The sequence below is a fragment of the Asparagus officinalis genome, chromosome 2, assembly GCF_001876935.1.
Source record: "Asparagus officinalis chromosome 2, Aspof.V1, whole genome shotgun sequence".
Taxonomy (NCBI): domain Eukaryota; kingdom Viridiplantae; phylum Streptophyta; class Magnoliopsida; order Asparagales; family Asparagaceae; genus Asparagus; species Asparagus officinalis.
Window position 1 is genome coordinate 77,763,941 of NC_033795.1, and position 24,361 is coordinate 77,788,301.

General features: G+C 35.7%; 3 protein-coding genes and 1 pseudogene across 3 annotated transcripts; 2 read left to right on the forward strand and 2 right to left on the reverse strand.

Moving 5' to 3' along the window:
• The window catches only part of LOC109831703, a 4,767-nt pseudogene extending 3,574 nt beyond the window's left edge, over window positions 1-1,193 (forward strand).
• LOC109831704 lies at window positions 4,686-13,073 on the forward strand. Its single transcript, XM_020399088.1, has 6 exons — window positions 4,686-5,125; window positions 6,349-6,441; window positions 7,568-7,789; window positions 7,911-8,013; window positions 8,687-8,916; window positions 12,569-13,073. Exons 1-6 carry the CDS (start codon window positions 4,776-4,778, stop codon window positions 12,795-12,797), a joined length of 1,227 nt encoding a protein of 408 aa, XP_020254677.1. The 5' UTR covers window positions 4,686-4,775; the 3' UTR covers window positions 12,798-13,073.
• Window positions 15,443-20,892, reverse strand: LOC109831705 (rhomboid-like protein 20). The gene is made up of 8 exons (XM_020399089.1): window positions 20,766-20,892; window positions 20,566-20,666; window positions 19,422-19,562; window positions 19,163-19,229; window positions 18,138-18,286; window positions 17,962-18,063; window positions 17,120-17,242; window positions 15,443-16,045 (listed from the first exon to the last, which is right to left on the reverse strand). The coding sequence occupies exons 1-8, from the start codon at window positions 20,788-20,790 to the stop codon at window positions 15,872-15,874; spliced, it is 882 nt and encodes a 293-aa protein (XP_020254678.1). The 5' UTR covers window positions 20,791-20,892; the 3' UTR covers window positions 15,443-15,871.
• On the reverse strand, window positions 21,992-23,107 carry LOC109831363 (F-box/kelch-repeat protein At3g23880-like). Its single transcript, XM_020398693.1, has one exon. The coding sequence runs from the start codon at window positions 23,090-23,092 to the stop codon at window positions 21,992-21,994; it is 1,101 nt and encodes a 366-aa protein (XP_020254282.1). The 5' UTR covers window positions 23,093-23,107.

Here is a 24,361-nt window from a genome sequence, read left to right on the forward strand (position 1 = left end):
AGCTTGAAGGGCACGATTCATGGGAGCAGAGATCTCGGTGTGCTTATGGATTCTTCAACAAGGGTGGAAACAGGCCAATTATGATACATGAACTTGCATCGGTGCGATTCAATTTTTGAAGATATCGTAAAACTTATGTTCAAAGTATAACATAGGTCTTCAATATCACAAATGCCATATCAACATAGTTCATGTTCATATTTTTCCTCCCCAAACGCAACCTGTCAAAACTTCAATTTTACTCTTGTAAGTTATATGCAGCTAAATATGTAACCTGTAGACAAGATATAAACAAACCCCTTAGAAAACTCTGGTAGTTTGTTCGAGTTCTCGGGCTTGATTTAGTTTTGGGTTAGTTGCACATAGAATCCCTGCAGTATTATTGTTTTAGAGCTTACTACCCTTGCAGTTTCATTTTGGCTGAAAACTCCTTGGGTGAAATTTTTTTAACTCTTTTACCATCAGATAGGCTCACCAGTTTCACCCAGGGGCAACATCTATCAAATTTCAGACAAGGTAAAAGAGTTAAAAAAATTTAATCCTGGGGGTCTATCTGCCAAAATGAAACAACAAGGGTAGTAAGTTCAAAACAAGGATACTTGGTCATCTATGTACTAGTGCAAGTAACATTTTATTTGGGCTATAAAAATTGATGAATGTTTTCTTATGTTTCTCCCTGAGAAACTATGCTCCTAAATTTATCACCTGACGTCAATTTTGATTGTACCAGGAACTTGGGCTTAGTCCATCAGAGCCAATTCACACCGTATTCCAAGATTGGATTAACTATGCTGATGGCAAATTGAGCTTCGTGGGATTCATAAAGCTACTTCGAGGAGTTTCTTCTCATTCGATAACAAAAGTTTAGCCTGAAGTTCTTCCAATGACGAGATCTTTGTTTTACTTCAAGCCGAAGGTAAAACTAACGAAGGTAGCGTCAGAAGAAAATGAAGATGATCATCAAGCTACTGCAATACTGGAGTTCTTTTAGGAGTTTTTGGTTATTATTTTCAGACATTGTGGACTTGAGATATGTAGATAGCAGTATGTGCATGATAAAATCATTGTATCTACCATCTTTACAATGAGAATCTTATCTCGAATCGAATAAAAGGGATAGCTCTCACCCTAGTATCCATATTTAACATAGATTGTATAAAATTTCTGCCACAAATCCACTTATTTTCAATGCTTAGACTGTTGCTAAGCATTTTCCTGAAATCAATCAGTTCCATATATTTTCTCTGGAATATCCCTTGTCACCTATCACATAAGAACTGACAAAATTAAGGACAAAGTCTACTCTGGCAACTGCACCCTAATAAGGGTCTCTGGCAGTTTTCACAGTCAATAAAAGCACAATGACAAAATATCGGTCCTTAAATCACCATAAAAAGATAACATAAACTATTTTGTCATAAACATATGCATCCAAACCTATCTATATATAAAATGTCCAAATGTAAACATACACCTAAACCCACCCTCTATGCTTACCTAACATCTTCAACAATGAAAACCCTCCAAATTCCTACCTCTACCCCTTCAAAACTAACGCAAAGAAGTGCCCCTAATAGTCCCATAAGACACATACACAGCTCATTCCCTTACTATTTCTATAGCACTCCATCGACTCCCAACACACAAGGGTTATCCTCTTTCGTCGCATCTTGCGAATCGAGACTCAGGGAATTAGGCACCTCAGAATCCAATTCAGACATCGAAGGTCATGAATTCAAGTTCATCGGCCAATCCGTAAGCTTCAATTGCACGCCAATTTCTCTAGCCACTGCCGATGATCTTTTTCTCAATGGAAAGCTTATTCCAAGCGAGCCATTACTAACACCGTCGCCCCTAAAACTCCCACCAAGACTCCAGTACATCAAGAGCATAAGGAAGAGCCTTAGGATCACAAAGAGCTTCAACGATAAGAGATCACCGAGGAAAACATCCCCTGATTTTGATCCTTTCGCAATAGCAATGAAGACGGTCATAACGGAGAATGGACCATGGTGCCAAGTATCGAAAAATCATCGAAGGGCGAAATCTTATGAACATATGTTGTTAGATGTGGATCAGATGTGGGATAACGGCGATACGAAGATTTCGATGGTCAATAAGAGGAGTAAGATTTTGAATTACTTCAAAGGAGGGAAAAATGATGGGTGGAAAAAGGCTAGGAAAAGGATGAGGATATATGAGTATATTAAGAGGGTAGCAAAGGGAAAGGGTAAGAGTGAAAATATAGTTTCTAGTGAAAAAACGTTGATGATGAAGGAGCCTAACAGGATTAGAACCTTAGCAAATTATAAACAGAGCGAGAATCATCAGACTCTGTTGGCTTGCTTGGGTTGGGGGACTTGAGATTTTTTTTTGCATGTGAAAAAAGTCTGAAGTTGGCCATGCTAGTGAGCTGTTGGCATTGGTTGGTTGTCTTCTATTATTTGTGATGTGATCAGAAATTATGGAAGGGATAGTACTTTTTTTGCACTGTTCTCTTTACATGTAAATGTTTTTGAAGTAAAAATACATTGGATATTTCTCATATTAGACCCTACCTTGTGTCTTGTTTTTATATTAGGGCCGAAAATCTGAAATCATTGGACGGATAAATATTTTTGGTAATGTTGTTTTATGTACTTCTTTTGAAATAATAATATTTATAGTACTTATTTGACTAAATCCAAAATGCAATTTAAATCCTCTTTACTGCGTAGGCTAAGTCCTAATAAATTAGTTTAGGAATGTAAAATGCTACTCAAAGTATAGACGGGATTATATGAAAATTTTCCCTAATCTTAAAGTGATGAATTATCCTGTTTAATTAGAGTAAGATTCTATTAGAACACGCTATAAAAAGGAATGATCTAACCATTCACTATAGTTATAGGGTTAATTTAGAAACTATAACTCTTTTATTTATGTTATAAAAAGGAATGATCTAACCATTCACTATAGTTATAGGGTTAATTTAGAAACTATAACTCTTTTATTTATGGTGTAGATCACCCTACTCTTATAGAGATAGTTCTCATAAGCCCACTTGCCTCATTTTTAACTTTGATATCAAAAGTTTGAATTTGTCCAAAAAAATCCAAAACTATAATAAAAAATTAACTTTAATACCCCAAACTCTAACAAAAAATTAACATATAAGCTATATCAAAGTTAAATTTTGTTAAACTTCAAGGTATTATTTTGAACAAACTAAAACTTTGGGGTATCAAAGTTAGAAATGATGTAAACTTCAAGATATTTAAGTGCAAATAATCCATTATATACAGATTTATATACTGGGTTAAATTACACTTAAATGCTCTATAGTTTCACCAACCCTGCACTTTAACGCCCTCTATTTTAAAAATGTACACTTAAATGCCCCACAGTATTTACGTGTAGCAGATAAATGTCCAAAAGTTTCAAAATGTTCCATACTGATGCCTTCTTGTTTACCTCATGTTACACATTGGTGTCCTCTTATTTACTTACTGTTGCATATAAATGCCCTCAGTTTGTACATGGCTTCACTTAAATACCCTAGAGTTTCTGAAAGCTACACTTTAGTATTATGTCATGTGATACCCTTGAATATGTAGAGAAAAGTTAATGTCATATATTTTATTTTTAACTTTAGAGCATTTATCTGCAACACTAAAATACTTTAAAGCGTTTAAGTGCACGATTTTAAATTAGTAAATTAGTAGGTATTAAAGTGCAATATTGGGGAAACAATATGGCATCTAAGAGCATCTCCAACAGCTTCCCTATTTTATTGGTATTCTCACTTTTGGAGAATTTTGAGTTTTTTTTTGGTCCAACAGATTCCCCATCTCATTCCTCAAAATAGGGATGAAGAAGAAAAAAAAGGGGAGTCTTCCCCAAATCTGGGGCATTCTTCAAATATTTGAGGAGAGCTTTGTCATAAATGCAGCACGTTTTTCAAAACGGGTTGGAGGAAAAAATAAATATAAAATAAAAACCGTAATTACAAAAAAAGCCATAGGGGAAGTTCCAATGTATAAGAGCATCCCAAAATAAGGATGTGGAATATTATTATTATTATAATAAATGCATGATTCTTCAAAATGGGAAAACTGTTGGAGTTGGAGTAAAAATAATTTAGAGAATATGACTTTTGCTTCCCCATTTTGGAGAAATTTTTAGGGAAACTGTTGGAGATGCTCTAAGTGCCACTTAGCCTTCGTATATTGTTTGCGTTGACTAAAAACACTTGTCTTTAGGAAAAATTTCAAAATAGACCACATAAGAACTTTATTTATAAATATCTACCCATTTGCAATTTATTCATCATTTTCAATCTGGTTTAAGCCAACTAGTTAAAATTGGGTTGAAAATAGTGAATAAAACTTCATGAGATTCCAAATCCTTTGAAGTTTAGTGCCTAAGTACCTAACCTATATTTAGGCACTAAACTTCACGGAATTTAGAATCACGTAAACCTTTCGAGGTTTATTTATCATTTTGGACCCAATTTTAATTAAGTGACTGAAACTGAGTCAAAACTAATAATTAAATTTCTAAGGGATGGATTTTTACAAATGAGTCCATCTTAAAAATTTGTCTTTTTCTGTGTACCCTTCTCAGATTCACCGCGAAACAGAAAATGGAATCTTTTTCCCATTCTCTTGGCCCCACTCTCATTAATTACAGAGTAAAGCTCACTCCAAATCCAATCTCAGCTACAAGATCCGATCTCCTTCTTCCCTAGATTCAAAAAAAACCCCATCGATCTCCTCTCAATTTCAAGCTCCCAAATGCCGATCTTCAAAAACCCTAACCCTAGATCCAAACACGGCTCCACCCCCAAATCCCGGCCCCTGCTTTTATCGATCTCCACCATCTCCCTCGTCCTCCTCCTCGTCCTCTTCTCCTCCTCGTCGTCGTCGATCCCCGCCGCCAAGTTCTCCGGCGCCGGAGATGGAGCATACGAGGCGATGGAGGTGAAGGAGACGGATGAGGAGTTGTTGAAGTGGAAGGAGAAGAGGTACTTGTATTGGGGGAACAGGATCGATTGCCCAGGGAAGCATTGCGATTCTTGCGAGGGGTTAGGGCACCAGGAGTCGAGCTTGAGGTGCGCTCTCGAGGAGGCTTTGGTTCTTAAAAGGTAAGTTTTTTGTTCGGTTTTGATCTCCATCTTGATTTAGCCAGCACAGAGTTGTGAGCTTCGTAATCAAAATAAGTGTTTTTTATTGTATTATTGTCTTTTTCTTTCTTCATTAAAAAAAAGAGACATCTGAGAACTGTAAGGGATCTACGGGAACTCGCCCCTAAAAGCTAGCTGCCAAAGAAAAGACCAGTATCCCTCGTAAGATCACTGTGGGACTAACTAAATCGAGGTCAAACACTCTGGCTTCACCCCCTTTGACTTTGCACTAGACCAGCCCTGAGCGAATACTGCACTATAGGCATCACTCAGTTGTAAGGGACCTAGAAGTACTCACCCCTCAAGCGGCTAGTTTTTAGAAGGCGGGAACCCAAATCCCTTATAAATCCAAAACTGACTTCTCATTTTGTGACACATAATTACTAAATGAAACCCTAAAAGAACGCATATCTAGACACTAGCTATTAAAAGTAGAAAATCCAAATCTAGTATAAACCACAATTGACTCTTCATGTAGTCACCCTAATGTACCCCCATGATTCTGAAATTCCAGATCCCATGTGGGCTGACTTTGCACTAGTCCAAGGCGAATGCTGGAATGCTGACATCAACATCTGGGCCTCTAGCTTGCAATTCGCAAGATGTGATTGAGTTAGATACCATTTGTAAGAGCGCCGAGATGACTGACCTGTTTTAACCCAGTACAATGTAGTCGACATGAAAATGTTAAAGATGGATGAGCGCCGGCACACTAAAAGATAGGGTACAAATTCATGTACATCCTACGAAATTTAAAGGTGGCTTGTGTCTAGAATAAAATGAGAGGACGGTGTTAACTATTCCTTGTGAAGGTTAAGTAGTTATGGTCAATAATGAAGTTTGAAGTGTGCATGTAATTTGATGAATTTCCTAATGGAGAAGATTTTGTTGTAACGTAGGATCAGCTAAGATGAATTTTCAGAGTTATAAACATTTGATGCATGCATATTATTTCTCCTTATCCTTTAGAAAGCTTTCTTCATTGTCTAACCAAACCTCTGGCTTTGCAAGATATGGGCTTATGAATCCTTATTAATGCTACTTATAGCTGCAGTTTCATTTATTCAAATGATTAGATTGGTTTTGCAGCCCATGCTTAATTTCTTTGGAAATTTAGTACATGGTTCCTTAGTTTTCATTTTAATATTTAGATATGTAATGATGTTTGTTTCTGCCACTTGCAGAGTCTTCGTGATGCCATCAAGAATGTGTATCAACCCAATACACAATAAAAAGGGGATTCTTCACCACTTGAGCAATGCAAGTTCAGAAGAAAGGTTTGTTCTTATGTTCTGACGCATAATTTGCAAAAAAGCAAACTTTCCATTTTTTTGGCAAATATTGTAGTTGTTAATTTTCAGTTTAAAGATAGTTCCATAATTTTCTGATCAAATTTATTACCCATAAGTTAAATTTGTGTGTACTTGTGTTGTATGGCTAACTTAAATGATTTGGAGCTGTAAGGATGATTTAGAAATCCTTATATTAAAATAGTCACCAGTCTTTGGAATCTGATTCCATTTGTCTCTTTGTGTTTATCTTATGCTTCAAATGTTAAATCATCAATTTAAGAAACTCAACACGAGATCATGTCTGTCGATGTAATCTAGTTAAGTACATGATCTGGCAGTCAAGGTTTCTGTGGGTTGTTTATATTATATTTATAAGCATTATTATGTCCAATCTAGACATGTTCAATAATTGAATCATTCTAATAGTTAATTTATATGACAAAAGATGTACTGGATGTATAAGGGTACTCACTATAAGTCTGAGTATGCATCAAACGCACTGATGCACATAATGACGTAACTCCAGGGTTTTCCAGGTTCACAGAGAGTCTAAGGTGAGTTGGGCATTTAAGTTGACATTCTCTCTTTCATCTTTTCTATATCCTTTCTTTATTTTCTTCTTTGCTTTCTCGTCTTCTCTTATCATCTTCATTTTGCAGTCGACTGTCATATAATGTCTATATGTTATGTCACCCAAAACACCACTTTCCTGTAATTTGAATTTTGATGGTATAGATGTTCAGGTCAAGGACAATAGTTGATAGGATTTCAGTTTATTAGTAAAGGGGAAACTTTCTTACGAACATTTCTAGCTTAAAGCTCCGAATATCTGCAGGTTTTGAGCAGAAAATCAACCTTCTTTCCAACATTTCTGGCATAAAAACCTTAATCTCAGCATTTCTTTGTCTGCTCATTGAACTTCATGAATAACTTGCATATGGATTTTGTCAAAGGTTATTTATTCAATACGTAAACAAATGGTTTTCTCATATCTAAACTTATATAGCTGAGAAATATGATCCTTGTTTTTCCCCCTTTATGTAATAAGTTTTAATCAACACTTTCCACATCCTGTTTTATTTAGACTTTAGCCAACAAACATTCTGTGCAGATGGGCAGCAAGTTCTTGTACAATGGATTCTTTGTATGATATGGATCTCATTTCTGAAACTATACCAGTAATATTGGACAATTCAAAGACATGGTATCGAGTACTATCAACAAGTATGAAGTTAGGAAAGATGGGGATAGCACATGTGGAGGGTATCAGCAGAGTTGATCTGAAAGGCAGTAATGTCTTACTAATAAACCGCACTGCAAGTCCTCTCTCCTGGTAAACTATATTTTAAATTTAACTGTTTGTTGCATGCACTTTTTGAAATGGGCAAGTGATCTTATCTATTTAAAATGCTTTTATGGATGAAAGTGAACAATTTTGCTAGGTAACCGTCCAGGTTTATGGAGTGCAAGGATCGAAATAACCGCAGTTCAATTGCGCTGCCATATTCATTCCTCCCTTCAATGGCAGCCAAACAGCTAAGGGACGTAGCTGATAAGGTATAGACTCTCAACAAATTGTTCAAAGCACGTATACTCAATAGTATCTTTCAGCTTTTAAGCATTTTTTCCCCCGGAGTTGGTTCCCGCTGCATTTTTTGTATACTCTACTTTATCTGTTTTCTATAAGATTTTTGTTTGAGCTTCTTATCGTTTTAAATGTTTTGGGCATGTGAAATATGAGCAAAGCTTGAGTTATGCATAGAGATCAAGTAGGAATGTGCAAAGTAAGATCTTTTGTCTACACTACATACCTGTACACAAACAAAGGCATGGTATAAATTATTATTTTCTCCTAATAATTCTGGCTAGCTCATTATAGTTTCAATAAATTTTTAGCGTTACCACCTGCTAGTATGGAGTACTTTTTTGGTTAGTTGGAATCCCATTAATATCTTTGTGGAGCTTCTAGATAAATCATAAAGATTTGTTTATTTTCTGCACCTTCTAGAAAGGAATTTAGTTGGATAATCTAGAATGTTTGGAAAAATTCTAGCTAAGCAGTTCTAGATGAACAATTAAGAGTTACTTATCTATAAAAAGAGTACAACTTGCATTAATGAGGGGAATGTGAGATCCACTCTATTGAGACTACCATTATATGTAGTAGAGGATAAGAATTTCAAGTGATATTTTGGTCTCTGATTTACGGGCATTAAAACTATTTGAACAGATAAAGGCACTTCTTGGTGATTATGATGCTATTCATGTACGCCGTGGGGATAAGATAAAGATGAGGAAAGATAGACATGGTGTTGACAGGACTCTTCATCCCCATTTGGACAGAGATACAAGACCTGAGTTTATTCAACGGAGAATTGCAAAATGGATTCCATTTGGTCGAACTTTGTTCATTGCTTCAAATGAGAGATCACCGGATTTCTTTTCACCTCTTTCTGCAAGGTACATCTCTTTCTGAAGTGGCTTTAAAATTAGCAACTGTTCTTACTGAAATAAAAATAGATATCAGTTCCAAGAATGTTGCATTAGATGGTCCTTCAGAAAACATTTTGTTGCATTTTCAGGTGTTTGGTACTCATGAATCGTTGACTTGCTCAATAATTTTTGTTTACTTCAGAGAGAAAATTACATTGTGAGGCTAAATGTTCTTCATGAATATTTCTTCTGACACACTTAGAGAGGAAAAGCTAAGGTCTTAGAAATTGGTGTCCTCATAATGTTCCTTTTAAAAGACTTATCATTCATTGTTCTAACAGAAATGCTTTTTTAATTGAATTTAGCTAGAAATGATCCTCCTTAGCATCATATGTTGTGAGTTCTGACCTACAAGTTCCCAATAACCAATGTTTTTCTTCAGTAACCAGGACAAAATGCCCAAGAACTAATGAATTAGAGGAAATAGATGTAAAATATGCATAAAGAGAGTGAGGGAGAGCAGGGAGAAATACTATAGGAGGAACTAAGTAAAAAAGGTTGAGAAACAAAACAGACTAATCTAGATTCCTGAACAATTAAAGTTACATTTGTTTCTCTAATCATAACATTCTTCTTTTGTCCTTACACTTCGCTATGCAGAGTTTTTTACTGGATATTCGATGTGTGATTTATGATCTGTGTGAGTCCATTCTGTACTATTTTAAAGGCCTTTGTTAACTAGTGTTCCTACTGTACCAGTCTTATCATCAATATTTACATACCTGCCACCTAAAAACATGTGAATGACAAGGAAATGCTCTGTAATTGTCATTTATAGAATGTTTGTAACATTGGAACTGACAAAACTAATTAAATAACACTTCTTTTTCATATGCGGTGGGAAAAATATGCCTTCCAGAGAATAAAACAGGATATTATATGTTAGATGCTATTTTTTAAAATTGGAGTATATCCCCAAGTGGTTTGATCCTCTCCAATACAAAAAAGTAGTGGAGGGACCGCTACTTTTACCATAACTAAACCTGGCAGGCTGGCATGCACCCTACCTCATCCATGAATTGCATACATACCTAATTTACACTTAGAGATAAATAATAACTAATCGCTAAACAAATCAATGGCTGTGATAAAAGTAGCGTCTTCTCCACTAGTTTGTGGTAGTGAAGGGGATCAAAATCCTATTTTCAAGTTCTATTTCATTATATGTTTTTATGGTCCTTTTTGGTAGATAGATTAGAGTTTATTTTTTGGTTCCAGGACTTAATGGGTATTGTTGGCTCACATACATATTAATTGGGGGATATTACGAAGTTCTATCTTAACATACATGTTTTATGGCTTTGTTTTTTTTTCCTTTTATTAAGTGCATTAGAGTTGTTTTTCCGGTTTCATGGGTTACTGGGTATTATTGTCTCACTTATATATTTTAAAATACCAATTCTATTCTAAATGTTGTATTTGGTATTGTCAAAAACTCAATAAGAGCATTAACCAAGAGAAGTAGTATAAACTAAAACAATCAATTAAAATAGAAGTAAAACATCAATATAATTAATTACACCGGTTTCAAGATAATTAAATGATTCTTAATTAATGTCCTAGGGTCGATGGTTAAAACTTAAAAGGACCCTAAATCCCTTAACCAGTAGAGCGATGTTGATTGTTTAGTGAACCAGTGCAGTTACTTTATGAGTGCAATTATTTACCAAACTTAGTGGAGGGGATACTACTATCACAACTATTGATTTGTTTAGTAAGTGGTTACGATTAGGGGGTGTCCAAACAGGTTGGGCCAGCCCAACCCGACCCGAAACTCCAGGTCCGGACCAGGTTCAAAGCCCTGCCTGGAGCTACTGGGCCAGCCTGGTTTTTTAAATTATTTTCTAAATTTTTTGGATTAAAAATTGTGTTTAAAAAAATCAATATAAATTAGATTTTTGTAAATTTTTAGATAATTTTTTTTTTCAATTGTTGTATTGCAAAAAAGATTTAACTTATAAGTATTATAAGTGTATACTTACATATAAGTATATAACTATATATTATATATACAAGTATCACATATTCACATATATGTATATGCTTATATATATACTATAAGTATATATATATATATAAGCATATACAAGTATACATTAAGTATATAATTATGAAGTATATACTTATAAGTTATAAATATATGTATTTATAACTGTATAATATAACTATTATAACTTAATAGTTATATTATACAGTTATAAATACATATATTTATAACTTATAAGTATATACTTCATAATTATATACTTTAATGTATACTTATATGTGTATAGTTATAAATATATATACTTATATACTTACACGGTATACATGTATATACTTAAAGTATACACTTATAAGTATATAAATTTATATAAATATTAAATACGTATTACATAGTTATATATGTATTTTTTATATACCTATATTATATTTATGTAAGTATACTTATATACTGATATGATATACGCATATATACTTAGATATACTATATATATAAATAAGTATATGCTTATATACAATATACTGATAAGTATATACAAGTTACAAGTATGTGTATACACTCCGCGCGTGCACAATAATAACAAAAACCACATCAAATATAACACAATATTAGTTTGGCTATTTGGTAGGCTTTAAATCTCCCATAGAGATGGTCATGGTTCGAACCTCAAAATCACCAATTTTAACTATATTTTTAATATAAATATGGATATATGCACATAGACCCCGCATCTCGGGACAGACACCAGCGAACCAATCTGGCCGAGCCCAGATTTTCGGGCCCAGTCAGGTTTGGGCCGGGGTTTTTTTCGACAACCCTAGTTATGATATGTCTTTTATATATAAATTAGGTTGAAGGGCAATTTATGTGTGGAGTATGGTTAGTGTTAGATTTTGATGTGTGGAGTATGGTTAGTGTTAGATTTTGAATAAATCACGACCACGGACAATCCACTAAACAAATCAACGGTAAAAAAATCATGGGTTATGGTAAAACTAGTGGTCTCTCCACTACCTTTTGGTCCACTACCTTTTGGTAGTGGAGAGGATCCAAGTTCTTTGTGGATAGCCCCCAATGTTTCTAAAAAAGCATCTGATTTGACAATATCCCATTTTATTCTCTAAAGGATATATTTGTCCATTGTTAACCAAAAAGTACTAATTAGCTTTTTTAGTTCCAATGTTACAATCGTTCCATAAATGTTAACTGTAATTTTACAAGCGTTTCATAATTGTATTTGCAAAGTGTCCCTGGATATTCACACATTTTAAGTGACACATGCATAAATATTAATGATAAACACCAAGGGCACTAGTTAATAAATGCCTTAATTTTATTTATAAATTACATTTTCCCGTTATTTTATTGTATTTATGTTGACCTGGAAAAAAAAAGTATAAGTGACATGGCTGCATAACCTTATTCATATCAAAGCTAACATATCTAAATTCAAAAAAATTGATGTTCATGGAGGGGACTGTTTTAATTTCAATAACCTTTCATATATAACTTCTCTAATATATTGTCAAAGACGGCCGTCATGATTATATCAGGAGATACTATGATATGGGTGTGAATGTGTCATAAATTTCCTTCTGAGGAAATAATGGCCTTTTTTCTTCATTCTTGTTACAGTTATAAGCTTGCATACTCATCAAACTACAGCAACATTCTAGACCCGGTTATCAAGAACAATTACCAACTTTTCATGGTAGAACGACTAATTCTGGCTGGTGCAACGACCTTCGTGAAGACGTTTAAGGAGGACGAAAATGACCTCAGCCTCACCGATGATCCTAAAAAGAACACGAAGAGATGGCAGGTTCCTGTTTATACCATGGAGGAAGAACAAAACTTAGCATAATTGATTTTCAGTGCAGTTGTTTGCATGTTAAGAGGCATGCTGAAGGTTTTTTTGAGGGTTGAAGGAATTCAACCGCACATTGTGTTGTAAATTATTAACTACGTGTGTTTATGGACATGGTAAGTGGATGGTGTGTATTTTTTTGGTGTCTAGAAGTAGAAACTTAAGGTGTGTAACATTTGAAAGGGGTTAGTTTTTATGATTCCGCCCCAAGTTATGAGTTTCCTATGTAAGAAATAGTTATTTTTACGAAAGTACTCAGATTGGTTATATTCAGTGACAAATTCTTTAGGGGGCGGACGATAATCATCTTTTATCGAAATAAAAATGGACTATTAGTTTCAAATGAGATTAATGAAATTGAGCTACTAAGTCTTAAGTGTTAAATGCCCCACTGTTGCGAAAATTCGAGGTGGGGTGCAAAATCTTTAAAACTATGGGGGCCGAATTATAAATGTGAAGGATTTCAAAATGCAAATTTTAGATTGCTAGAGGTGTAACTAGACCCCTAGCAACCATGTGGCTCTACGCGTGGTCATATTTGCAAAGATATTTTGGATAAATAACGGGAATGTTATTTTAGTTTGTTTTTCTTATTGTTTTACGCGGAGATGCGTTTATGTTCTTACGTGAAGAATGATTATGAAGATCGAATCATGTACATGAGGTAATAATATATAATTGTGTCTAACCTTTGGTACGATCAGCTACATGTATTTGTTTTGGTAGATTGTGGTTATGTTGCATCGTTGACATTCCAATTAGTAATGATGCACATGACCAATTAATTACAAAAGAAAACCAGAAGTCTCAGCAGAGTTGATCCTTGATAGCCATTGATCAAATTTTCTCTCTCTCTCTCTCACTTCCTCCGGCAACCAGCAACAACACCAGAACATCCCTCCGGCTTCATATCTATAGACGGTTATTATCTATCATGATATTATCTTGCTTTGCTCATTTATCGTGTTAAATTTTTAGTAGTTAATATAATGATGATGTTACTAATCAATGCTTTTCTATTGTTGAGAATTTTTAAGAGACTTAAAAGGTGAAGAAATAAGACAAATAACGGTCTTTTGATAAATATGTACGTTTTTTATTCTTTATAATTATAGTACTCTGCTAATATTATGCAATTGTTACACATCTATTTCATGCTTATGCATCAAATATGCATTTGTAGAATTCTTAGATTTTTGATAATTTTTCTTGTTTTTTATAATATTTAAATATATTTATATTTGACCGCTATTTGACTATGCGCTATTTGCCGCTATTTTGCCGCAATAGCCCCATATAACCTTAACGGTACCTCCCCGCGACGCGACGCTATCCGTTATCAGCAACCTTGATATTTGAGTGTCATCGCGATCTTCCTCTGTTATGCTCTTTAAGGAATTGTGGTGTCAGATCCATGCCCCATGTTTGGATCAAAAATGAATGACAAACGATGATATCATAGGCCAAGAACTAAACGTTCTCTAGCTTTTCTAATACATGCATTAACGACAGTAAATTGATGAAATTTGATTAGCCTTGAACCTAGCCGGGCTAGAATATAGAATCTCATCGCATCATACTGCTTTAAGTAACTAACTATATCCAGGGATGCAATATATATATGATGATTTTCTGTTGCTTGGAAGTTCTCTCTTTCAACGATCTTCCCCCCTTTGATCTTCATCATCTCAAGTGGATGACTACTGGTAAAAATCACACTTTAATTCTTTCCTTTAGCACTTCCAGTTGCTTTCAAATCTTGTTATTTGGTTGGTTATAAGAATATCATAGAATTGAACCCATGTGTTCTTCATTCTCATTCTTTAGAGGTACCGACCCTCTGTATTAAATAGGTTTAGCCACTTATTACCCTAAAATTTTTTTGTTAGCATTTGGCCTATTTTCACTTTGGTACCCAATTTTTGAATTTGATAGTTGAAGTACTTTGTATTCACTTTGACACCTCAAAGTTTCAATCCCATTTCACTTTGGTACCCGCGTCAAGATTTAGTTAGGTTTTATGTTAAATTTGTGTTTACCTGCTTAGCATGTGATAATCCCTTGTGTGTTGTTGGACGCATTAGCAATTGGGTAAAATGGGCCTAAATGTAATAAAAAATTATCAGAAAATCTAATGAAATCTTGGCTGGAATCGAAGGGAAATGGAATTGAAACTCTAGGGTAAAGGGTTTTTAAAAAAGAAACTCGCGGGTATAAAAGTCAACAAAATAGGTAAACTTTGGGCTACCAAAGTGAAAATAAGCCACATTATATGCCCATTTATGGGTACAAATAATAGGAAAATAGCTCCATTTGGTCAAATAGCAGGTGTAAATGCTAATAAAGAAGTTTAGGTAAGAACAAGATCGACATTAGCCTTAGAACTTGCAGATTCATAAGAACAAGATCGACATTAGCTTATAACTTGTGTAGCATAATCTCCATCAGAGTTTCAACATGACTGTATACTTCAACTGAATGCTCAATTGGGTTTATATGACATTTGGAGGATGTCACAGGGACGTACAACCAAACTACATAAAAAAAATTCCGTCTGTGGCAGTTTGGTGTTGATATTAGATGCTTGATATCTGTATAAGAAAATGCTTCAACACTGTATTTCTGTACAATGTATATACATATTTAAAGAGAAAGACATTCATTGTCTATGGACTTCGAACATTTCTTATATTGTGAATTTTGATATAGGGTACAAAGTGGTTTCTTTTTTCCCTCAACTGTAAACTGCGCATACACATAGGAATATTGCTGATAGTAATCTGATCTTCTAAAGTCAGCGATGATGCATAAAGACACGGCTCAACGATGATGATAAATTCACGTTACAAATTCTAGTAGAATACTGCAGGCTAATCACTTAAATATTCACAATGAAATACTACAAGAACGAAACTGAAACTATGTTGACATAGACACCATGGGCTCTAAACTGACACATTGACCCCTAAGCATGTTTGTACCGTTGCTAGTGAGTGTGTTTGTGTTTCTTTGATATTGTACAGGACACTTCCACATTTTCCCAAGGAAAATGATGTAGTTTTCTAAGAGGTCTAATGCGACTGCGCTTCGAGGAGGATGTTCGTTGCCAAATTGATGTCGTCTCCAGCATGGATGAGTGCTTGTCGTGCTGAATTTCTGTCGAAGCCCATGGATACCAATGTTGCCACAGAAGTTTCAGAGGCCAGTTCTGGCGCCGAAGCACGGGCAGCAGATTGATAGTTCCCCTGCAACAAAATCAAGTGTTGTTTAGAGACAGAAGTCAAATGCGGGAACCATTCGTTATAAGAAATTTTCTTAAATCAAGAAAATCCCGAGAGCTCTTTCAATGTTTCGTCCGAATCATGTCTAATACGATCATAGGTAAAGCTTCTGGTAATCTTATGGAAAAACTTTAGCGGAAATCCCTCATGCACTACTCAACCACATACATTATGTTTGGAAGTCATCAACTCGGGTCCCTAAAGTTACCTCGAGCGTCTAAGCAAGCCCTTTTTACAAATTTCTGTTAACTGTTGTTGATATATTAGTGACGTGGCGGGAAAACTTGTATTTTACTTTTTTATTTGCTGACTAGATGCACTGCACGTCACTGACACGTCAGCAAGATTAACAAAAAGTTTGTAAAAAGAATATAGGACTGATAATGGAGGTAACTTCAGGGACTTTTGCTGATGCCTTTGAAACATAAAGGACCCAGACCAAGAGATAAGGGACATCTAGTGAAGTTTTGCCTTATATTATCATGTCAGAGGGAGGGAGGATGAAGAACTTAGCAGTAATCATCACTCTTTTCTCAATAAAGACCCTTTTTAACTTTTCCTAATTAATGAATGCTTGAAGTTCAAGTAACCCCTATCACATTTAACAAGTAGAAACATCTTGATGTTAGAAATTTGATTATTGAGGGTTTGAAGTAAAATCCTATACATTTACCAAGTAGAAATGCTTTGACCAAAGTTATCAGCATTTATCTGGGGATAAAGTCGTCTGAGAGTTTTTGCTGAAACTCTTTCAATTGGGAGATACAGAACATTTAATTTAAAATTGAATTGAACATAAAACAGAGAGTATAGTTACCATATCTAAATTTTAATCTGCTTGTTGTCTTTCTTACTCTTTTTGTCCTATCAAATAAAAAAACTCAGGAGGTCATCGATTTTTATTTAATGATATTCCTATACCAAAATGATCAGGGTTAAATGGTCAAACTTCAAAGTTTATATATCTGCTCTACTCAACATAGCAAATGAAGCCAATAAGCATAAGTCTACATGTAAATAATGTGGAAAAACACTTACTTCCATCTGATGACTTGCATTAAGAGGCACATTTTCTGAGTTACTCCCACTTGATATATGAGATGAAGTTGCTGGCAGAGGCCAAGGTAACCTTGAGAAAGATGATGCGACAACATCCGGGAACTGTAAATTACCAAATTTCACATTGAAAGCAATTGGACTCATATTCTCAATAGTTGTATACTTGTTCAACAAAATGGAAGGGGATTGAAAAATGTACATAATAGTGCTTCAGAAATAGACCCTGATAAGGAAAACATGAACAACCGATGACAGGCATGTCAATCATAACATGTCGATTACATTGTGTTCTGACTAAAGATTACCAAAAAGTGGATCACTATTCATAAAGCAATGAATCCCGAATAAGACCCGTACATAATTACTCAAGTAACTGAACCAAAGCTAAGATTTCTTGAATATATACAAAGAGAAAATATTAAGCGAACTAGTTTAACTTGTTAAAGTTTACAAGCATGCATACTGCCTACAGCTGTACACATACATGCTTTCGATTTTAGTCTAACATTAACCAGAATTATATATTGTTATCGATCATATGTTTAATAGACAGACGAAAAACTTGACAAAATGAATCAATATTATGTGCACCTGGTCCAACATCTGGTATTTTCGACTAGTAAGATTTAGATATTTTGAGCATTGGCTTTAGCTTTTGCTTGTTACTAACATAATGATGCATGAACTGATGAACAAATATCAGCATACACACTTGAGCAGTAAGGTTCACTTCTCATTTCTTTTGTGCCATCAAATTGTGAATGGTTTAAAGACAAGGCTCTGTCAAAGAAAATTCATTTCAGAGGTTCATCAGTAAAAACCTTTATTTTTCGGATGTACAGTAGATTTAGGCGATATAAAGACCCAGCAAGTACTCCACAAATGCCCGGTATGAATGACCGCGTCCACGATGAGAAGAGAAGCTGAAGAGAGAGATCAAGTCAGTTGAAAGCCTTCTGAATAATTAAACCTTAAGAACAAATAAAAGAAAGTTGACCTGAAGACCCGCCAAATATACAAATGACTTGTCACTGAATTGTACACCACATATACGGAATCTTGATGAAACTGGAATGTCAAAATAGAAAGGTACAAAAGAAGCAAAAATCAGACCGTAAGGGCCAGATACCAACACATTTGAGGGATCTGCAGAAAGGATAAACAATATAAAGTTAGTAAGTTCGAAGGAGGAAAACAACCAAGCATTAGTTCATGGCCTACTGGTCAATTCATCCAGAAAACATGAAGCTCAAGAAATATTTAACACTGTAAGCATGCAAGAAGTAAGTGTGAATGCTAAGATAAGATAGGAATGCTAAGATAACATAGGAACTTTTTCCAAACTAGGATAAGAACCTTTTCCAAATTACTAATTTAAGAAACATCACATGGATGGATATAGAAATGAATAAACTGTAGGCATAACTGATGCTTCAAAAGAATAATTTCACAAAAAAGAAAAAAAGAAAAAAAAAGGTAGACACTCAAAGCTAAAACAAACAAGACACCCTTCATAGTTCCAATATAATCCCACTGATAAAATTCCCCTGGTATTATCAGCATTATGATTCAAATTATTTGATAAATTCTCCTGATGTAAACAACCGCTTCAACTTTCCTTAACTTCTCAGAAGAATCATACTTTCAGTCAAAAGACTTAAAACTGATTGCAAAATTTTATGAACCAATGCAAATACTTCACGGATTTATTTACTTCTCCATGGCCATCTTGATGCCATATCCATATTCTTGAAGAGAAAATTCTTGTTTCCTTTTTTTAACTATAATTTTGTACAAGTTTCTTCAATTTCTCCATTGTATCATGAATTCTTCCCTCTTCCCAACCAACCAGAAACTTCAATTTACGGTTTAAATATTATTAAATAAGATGAAGAATTGACCTATAAATAAAGGGAAAAAGCAGACATATTATCCTGAAGATATATTGATGCTACAAACAAAGGCTTCTTCAAGCTTGCTTTTCTTTTTAAAATGACATGCAATGAAAGCAGTTTCATGTACCTCTTAGATATGTCAGAGCTAGGATCTCAAATAGCGATGATAGGATCACAGAGAAAAACATAAACACCTGCATGTTTAAATAACAGAAATGAGTCGGATAAATCAGAATATGCAATTCTTCACCACTGTCCTCAGAGTATATCATGAAGAATGAAAGATGATTACTAACAACCAGAATATCTATAATAAGAATATTGATTTTTCTTTTTTACAGATATAGAATTCAGTGTCAAAATTTTAATATTGAACAACTACATACCGAATGTTTATTAGAGCCTATCTGTCTCTCAAACACCCTAAAGTAATAGAGCAAATATAGTCCAAACATTAGCTCCGGTGTCGATGAAAAGGCAAACAATGAACCAATGAATCTCCACAGCCGAAACGTGTGAAAAATATCCTGTCATAACAACATAGTTCACCATTAAATTCCCATATTTTGGTATGACACAAAATATCAATTATACTGTATGGTGAAGAGGTTGCATTTAATTTGCCATGTCAGCACATAAATCACGATTGTGCCAAACCTCTAAGGAAAATGGTGAAATGTTTCAACCACTAAGACACGCATCAGACTAGTAAAGGTGTTTTTACCACATTATAAATACTAGAAGGATACTGTTGGTGCTAATTACAGAAGTTGATAAACTACTTCACAAATTGAGGCAAGAAATTGGAAATCCAAAAGTACAACATCAGTGTGATCCATCATAGGAAGCACCATATGTCTATAGATTACCTTTTATACAGCTGTATCAGTAGTAAATTTACCTTACAGATCACCTGATGAATGTACTTTGTCAACATGAAACGGAGCTGTGGCAGCAAATTTTGCAACCAAATTTCTATTTATAATGTTTGGTAGATAAAGTGCTACTTGCGATGTAATAATTTAGTTTCCAATTTTTATAGAGAAAAGCTGCAATATCCGCTGCAGCCAGCCAAATAGGAAAATTTCGTGAAAAAAAATAAAAGTTCGAAAAATCAATATCATGATATCCTGTTGGTGTAGTCCAACCCACAAACTACAAATAATTTTACAACTGAAGCTCCAAAAACACTTGATTTGTTACTTAGAAGTGCATTTCCTACAACAAATTGCAAACATTCAACCGACATATTTCAGACTAATTTCCTACAACAAATGCGGCATGGAATATTTTCTACATGCAATATTTGCTACGTTCGCCCCAAGTTAATAGAAAAACTTCCCCTTTTACATCAATGCAAACGATCAAATGCCTAATTTACCCACATAATGGTCGAATTAATCCTGAAAACACCAACCCATCAAAATATCCAACAATACCCATTTCAGAACGCAATAAAAAAAAATCAAAATACCCAACAAAATCTGAAAAAAATGTAACGAAAAGATGATATTTTTAAATCAAGGAAACCTGATATGAGAGTCCCAGTTTCTTAGAGCGACCCTGAATCCCCAACAGGATCGTTAATATAGCGCTGGCGATCACGAAGGTTCTGGTGACTGGAGCATTATCTGAGATTAAATCAAAAAAAAGGGGGAAATGATTGAAACAAAAAAAAAAAATTGCAACTTTTTTCTCCTGGGGATGATTTTTTTTGGGAGAACGCTTACGAAATCCAGAAGGTCCTCCGTTCATCTTGTTGCAAGATCAATAGATCGAAGAGATCTAATGGAATCCACTGTCTGTATCTGGGAGCTCACCGGAGAAAGGAAAGTACATGGATAAAATAATCTATATATATAAGGGGAAAGAAAAGAGGAGTAAATATAAAATGTTAGTTGGGAGTTTAGAAGTAAACATTAAAATTTAGCTGTTGATTTATGATAATAAGAAGCAAAATCGTCTCCAAATATATTTTTTTTAAAAATTTATGATTAATTTCCCTCCCTCCTTTACTGCTCGATTTTCAGGGAACAAAATGGTAGTAAATGGGGTGTTTGGTTCAATAGTGGGCAAGAATAGGATTAGGAATCCCATATTTTTTATGGATTTTCGGGGAACAAAAATCTTTTTTTTTTCATTTCTATGTTTGTTTCATAACATGAAAAAATAGAATCAAACTTTATAAAAAACCCTCCAATTCATATTCTTTAGTTGGTTTGAAATGAGAATATGATTTGGTCTCATAATAATATAGGTTTTGTGAAGAAACGGAATCCGAAAAAAAGAGAGAGGGAGAATAGTACAAATGCGTCAGCTTTCTGCCACAAATTCGTCCAAATCATTAGGATTTGGGTTTCTATAAAATCAACATACATTTTCAACTTTATAGATTCCGAAAAATATAAATTTTTGGGGAACTAAACTCGAGAATGTGATTCATAAAGAATCATTTATTTATAATTTTGCCATTATCAGACCCAAATCCTATTCCTCTTCCATAAAAACGGTGAAACAAACAACCCAAAAAGTAATGGTAATTCCACCTCCGGTGCCACTCGTTACCCCCCCTCTAAAAAAAACTCCGAAATAGAGTTAAAAGCGGTCACTTCTCCTCCCCTAACTCCTTTAATCCTCTTCCAAACATGCAATTAGTTTTACTTCTCATTTGATTTTATAATAATACAATTTATAATAATCGTAAGAAACTCCGCTAACAAACCAACTCAAATCAACACAACCTAACAAACTCCTAATGATAAAATCACAACCGCTAACAATCTCCTAATAATTAATGACTCCAACAAACACGTGCGTCAGGATTATTTCCCAACATTTATGGCCTCCGGCTTCTTTAGGGACCTGAAGCTTTCATCGTCCAAAGCCATGAAGCTCTCCGCGTAGGAGCTGACCCCGAAGATTTGCGCTCTCCCGGCCGCTACTGAAGATCGTCGCTTCAACTCGCTCTTCCGCTAGGTTGTAGACCTGCAGCTTGCCGTCGGACTCTCCAGCAGCGCTCCCCGTCCTTCTCCACGTCGACGACGTGGAACCAATCATGAGGATAGCAGAAGTGATCCGATGCCTGTACGCGCTTCACCCACGACGCGCAGCTGCTGTCACGGCCCTCAGACAGCAGCCACAGATGACGACCTCGATCCCCCCCAGCGCCCCAATGCACCAGCCGATCCGCGCCATCCGCGTTCAGGCGAAGGGCCCACGTCCCGTCGACAGAATCCCGTGAGATTACGCCGGCAGCGGCAGCTTCGACCATTCCTCCTTCTTGAGATCGAACGCGGGCTATTGGGTCGTCGTCGTCGTCGTCGGTGCAGATCACCAACATCCAGCTGCATGTAAAAATACCCGCGCAGGTAATGGACGGCTTCGCCGACGACGACGGCCGATGTGCTCGTCGTGAACCCAAAAGGGGGGGGCTCTCCTTCTTCCTCCATCTCCCCGACCCAAGTGTGAAGACCTCGATTCTGATTGGCCTGCGCCGGAACCTGGAGAAGAGCAGGAGCAGACGGAGCACCTTGTATTCCCCCGTAGAAGGAAGGTAAGCGAACGCCACCGCGTGGCCGTCGTGCAGCGTACTGCGGAACCCCGAGTATTTCTTGAGCAGAGCGATCTGCTCCCGGGTCGCAGGGTTTCGTATGTAGATGTCTTCGTCGCAGCTGGACATGCAGACGAGGTCGAGGCCGCAGGAGAAGCCGACGCCGTTGCAGTAGTAGCACGTGGTTTCACGGTCCGGTAGGGCTTTCCCTCCTCCTCCTCCTCCTCCTCGCTCTTTGTAGTAGTCTAGCGCGTGAAAGTGGTTTCGGCGGTACGTCCCATGGCCACCCTCTCTTTCGTAGGTCGCCACGAGGAGGAGGGGGTTCCGTTCGGATCGGCGGCGGTGGGACGACCTGAAGGAGGGGCTGGAGATGAGGGAGAGCCATGATTTGGACACCAGCTTGAGGCGCGAGAGGGTCTTCACGGGGAGGAGGAGGAGGATGTCGGAGATTACGTCGAGAGGGAGGAAGGACGAGTAGTGTTCGTTGTTGGTTTCAGAGGAGGCCATGCTAATAGATCGATGGGGCCGGTAGAGTATATATTATAAATAGAGAGAAGGGCGACCAGATGAGCCCTAGGAGGAGGAGGACTCCTAGTGCAAACAAAAGTCAAAAAAAAAAAAAAAAAAAAATCAGTTGTAGCTCTAGTCAGAATAGGAGAATATAACAGCATTCATCATCAAGCCGAAAATAATTCTGGAAAAGCAAATCTTATGAAAATTATATAGGATTCCCTAGAGATATAATTGATAAAAAAAATAATTGCATGTTTGGATCTTTTAATTAGTGAATTTCTTAAGGCATGATTCTGATGGGGGCTATTTGAAAGACCCATCATTTCTCAAGTTCTTCAAACCCTTCATCCTTTTTTTTTCTTACTGGCTTTGATGCTAGACATAATTTTTTTTCTTCTTCTGGAATTATAAAATTTTCTTGAAATTACAAATTGCAATTCTGAGTGATTAAAAATAAAGTAGTACTCTTTTTTTTTTCCTGAAAATTTAAAGTTTTCTAATAATTAGAAAATAAATGAAGAAGGCCCATAATTGGCTCCCCGATGCCTGGCCCGGTTATGACCGGACCATCCGGGTCCGGACCGGGCATGAATATTTACCCGGCCTGTTTGGACACCCTATTCGGCCCATTGACCCGTAGCCCTCATATATTTCAAAAATAAACTCTCATATTTAGTGTTGATATTGTTAATGATTAATTAAAAGTACCATCGATGATCAAAGTTAGGAGCCGGCTCTGATTATAGGAACGACGAGTGACAAATTGTTTTATAACATATTGTTGTTTTTCTTGATTTGTTATTATATATCTTGAGAACATTATCTATTGCATCGACTGTTAACACGTATTTTTTTTTTTCAGATTTCCTAGATTATTATTATATTATTATGCATCATCATCTTTACATCAGTCCTATAAAAGTTTATCAATTACCCTGTTAATATTTCACTTCACACTATCTTTTCTCCTCTTCTCTCTTTACCTCCAAGCAACTCTGATCAAGTCATCACTCTCAAATTATCACTCTCAAACTAGCTTTTCATTGGAAAAAAAAATGATGAACATAGAGTTTTACCATGTAAGAACATAAAAATCATTTTGGAGGTAACTAGTCTTCTTCTACAGGGTGGTATTAATTGCGAAGAGACCTCTCTAGTACCACACTACAATTGTGAATGGACCCCCGTAGTTCTATTTGTGCGAATACAACCGTTGTAGTATCACAAAGACGAGAAACATCGCAACTAAATTGGGGGTTTTGG

Coding starts and splice junctions, on each gene's coding strand:
- LOC109831704 (XM_020399088.1), top strand. CDS start 4,776: ATGCCGATCTTCAAAAACCCTAACCCTAGATCCAAACACGGCTCCACC. Junction 7,790..7,910: donor ACTGCAAGTCCTCTCTCCTG/GTAAACTATATT, acceptor GTAACCGTCCAG/GTTTATGGAGTGCAAGGATC. Junction 8,014..8,686: donor TAAGGGACGTAGCTGATAAG/GTATAGACTCTC, acceptor CTATTTGAACAG/ATAAAGGCACTTCTTGGTGA.
- LOC109831705 (XM_020399089.1), bottom strand. CDS start 20,790: ATGAACGGAGGACCTTCTGGATTTC. Junction 18,287..19,162: donor AGCTCTGACATATCTAAGAG/GTACATGAAACT, acceptor TCCTTTCTGCAG/ATCCCTCAAATGTGTTGGTA. Junction 16,046..17,119: donor ATGCAAGTCATCAGATGGAA/GTAAGTGTTTTT, acceptor ATTTTGTTGCAG/GGGAACTATCAATCTGCTGC.
- LOC109831363 (XM_020398693.1), bottom strand. CDS start 23,092: ATGGCCTCCTCTGAAACCAACAACGAACACTACTCGTCCTTCCTCCCT.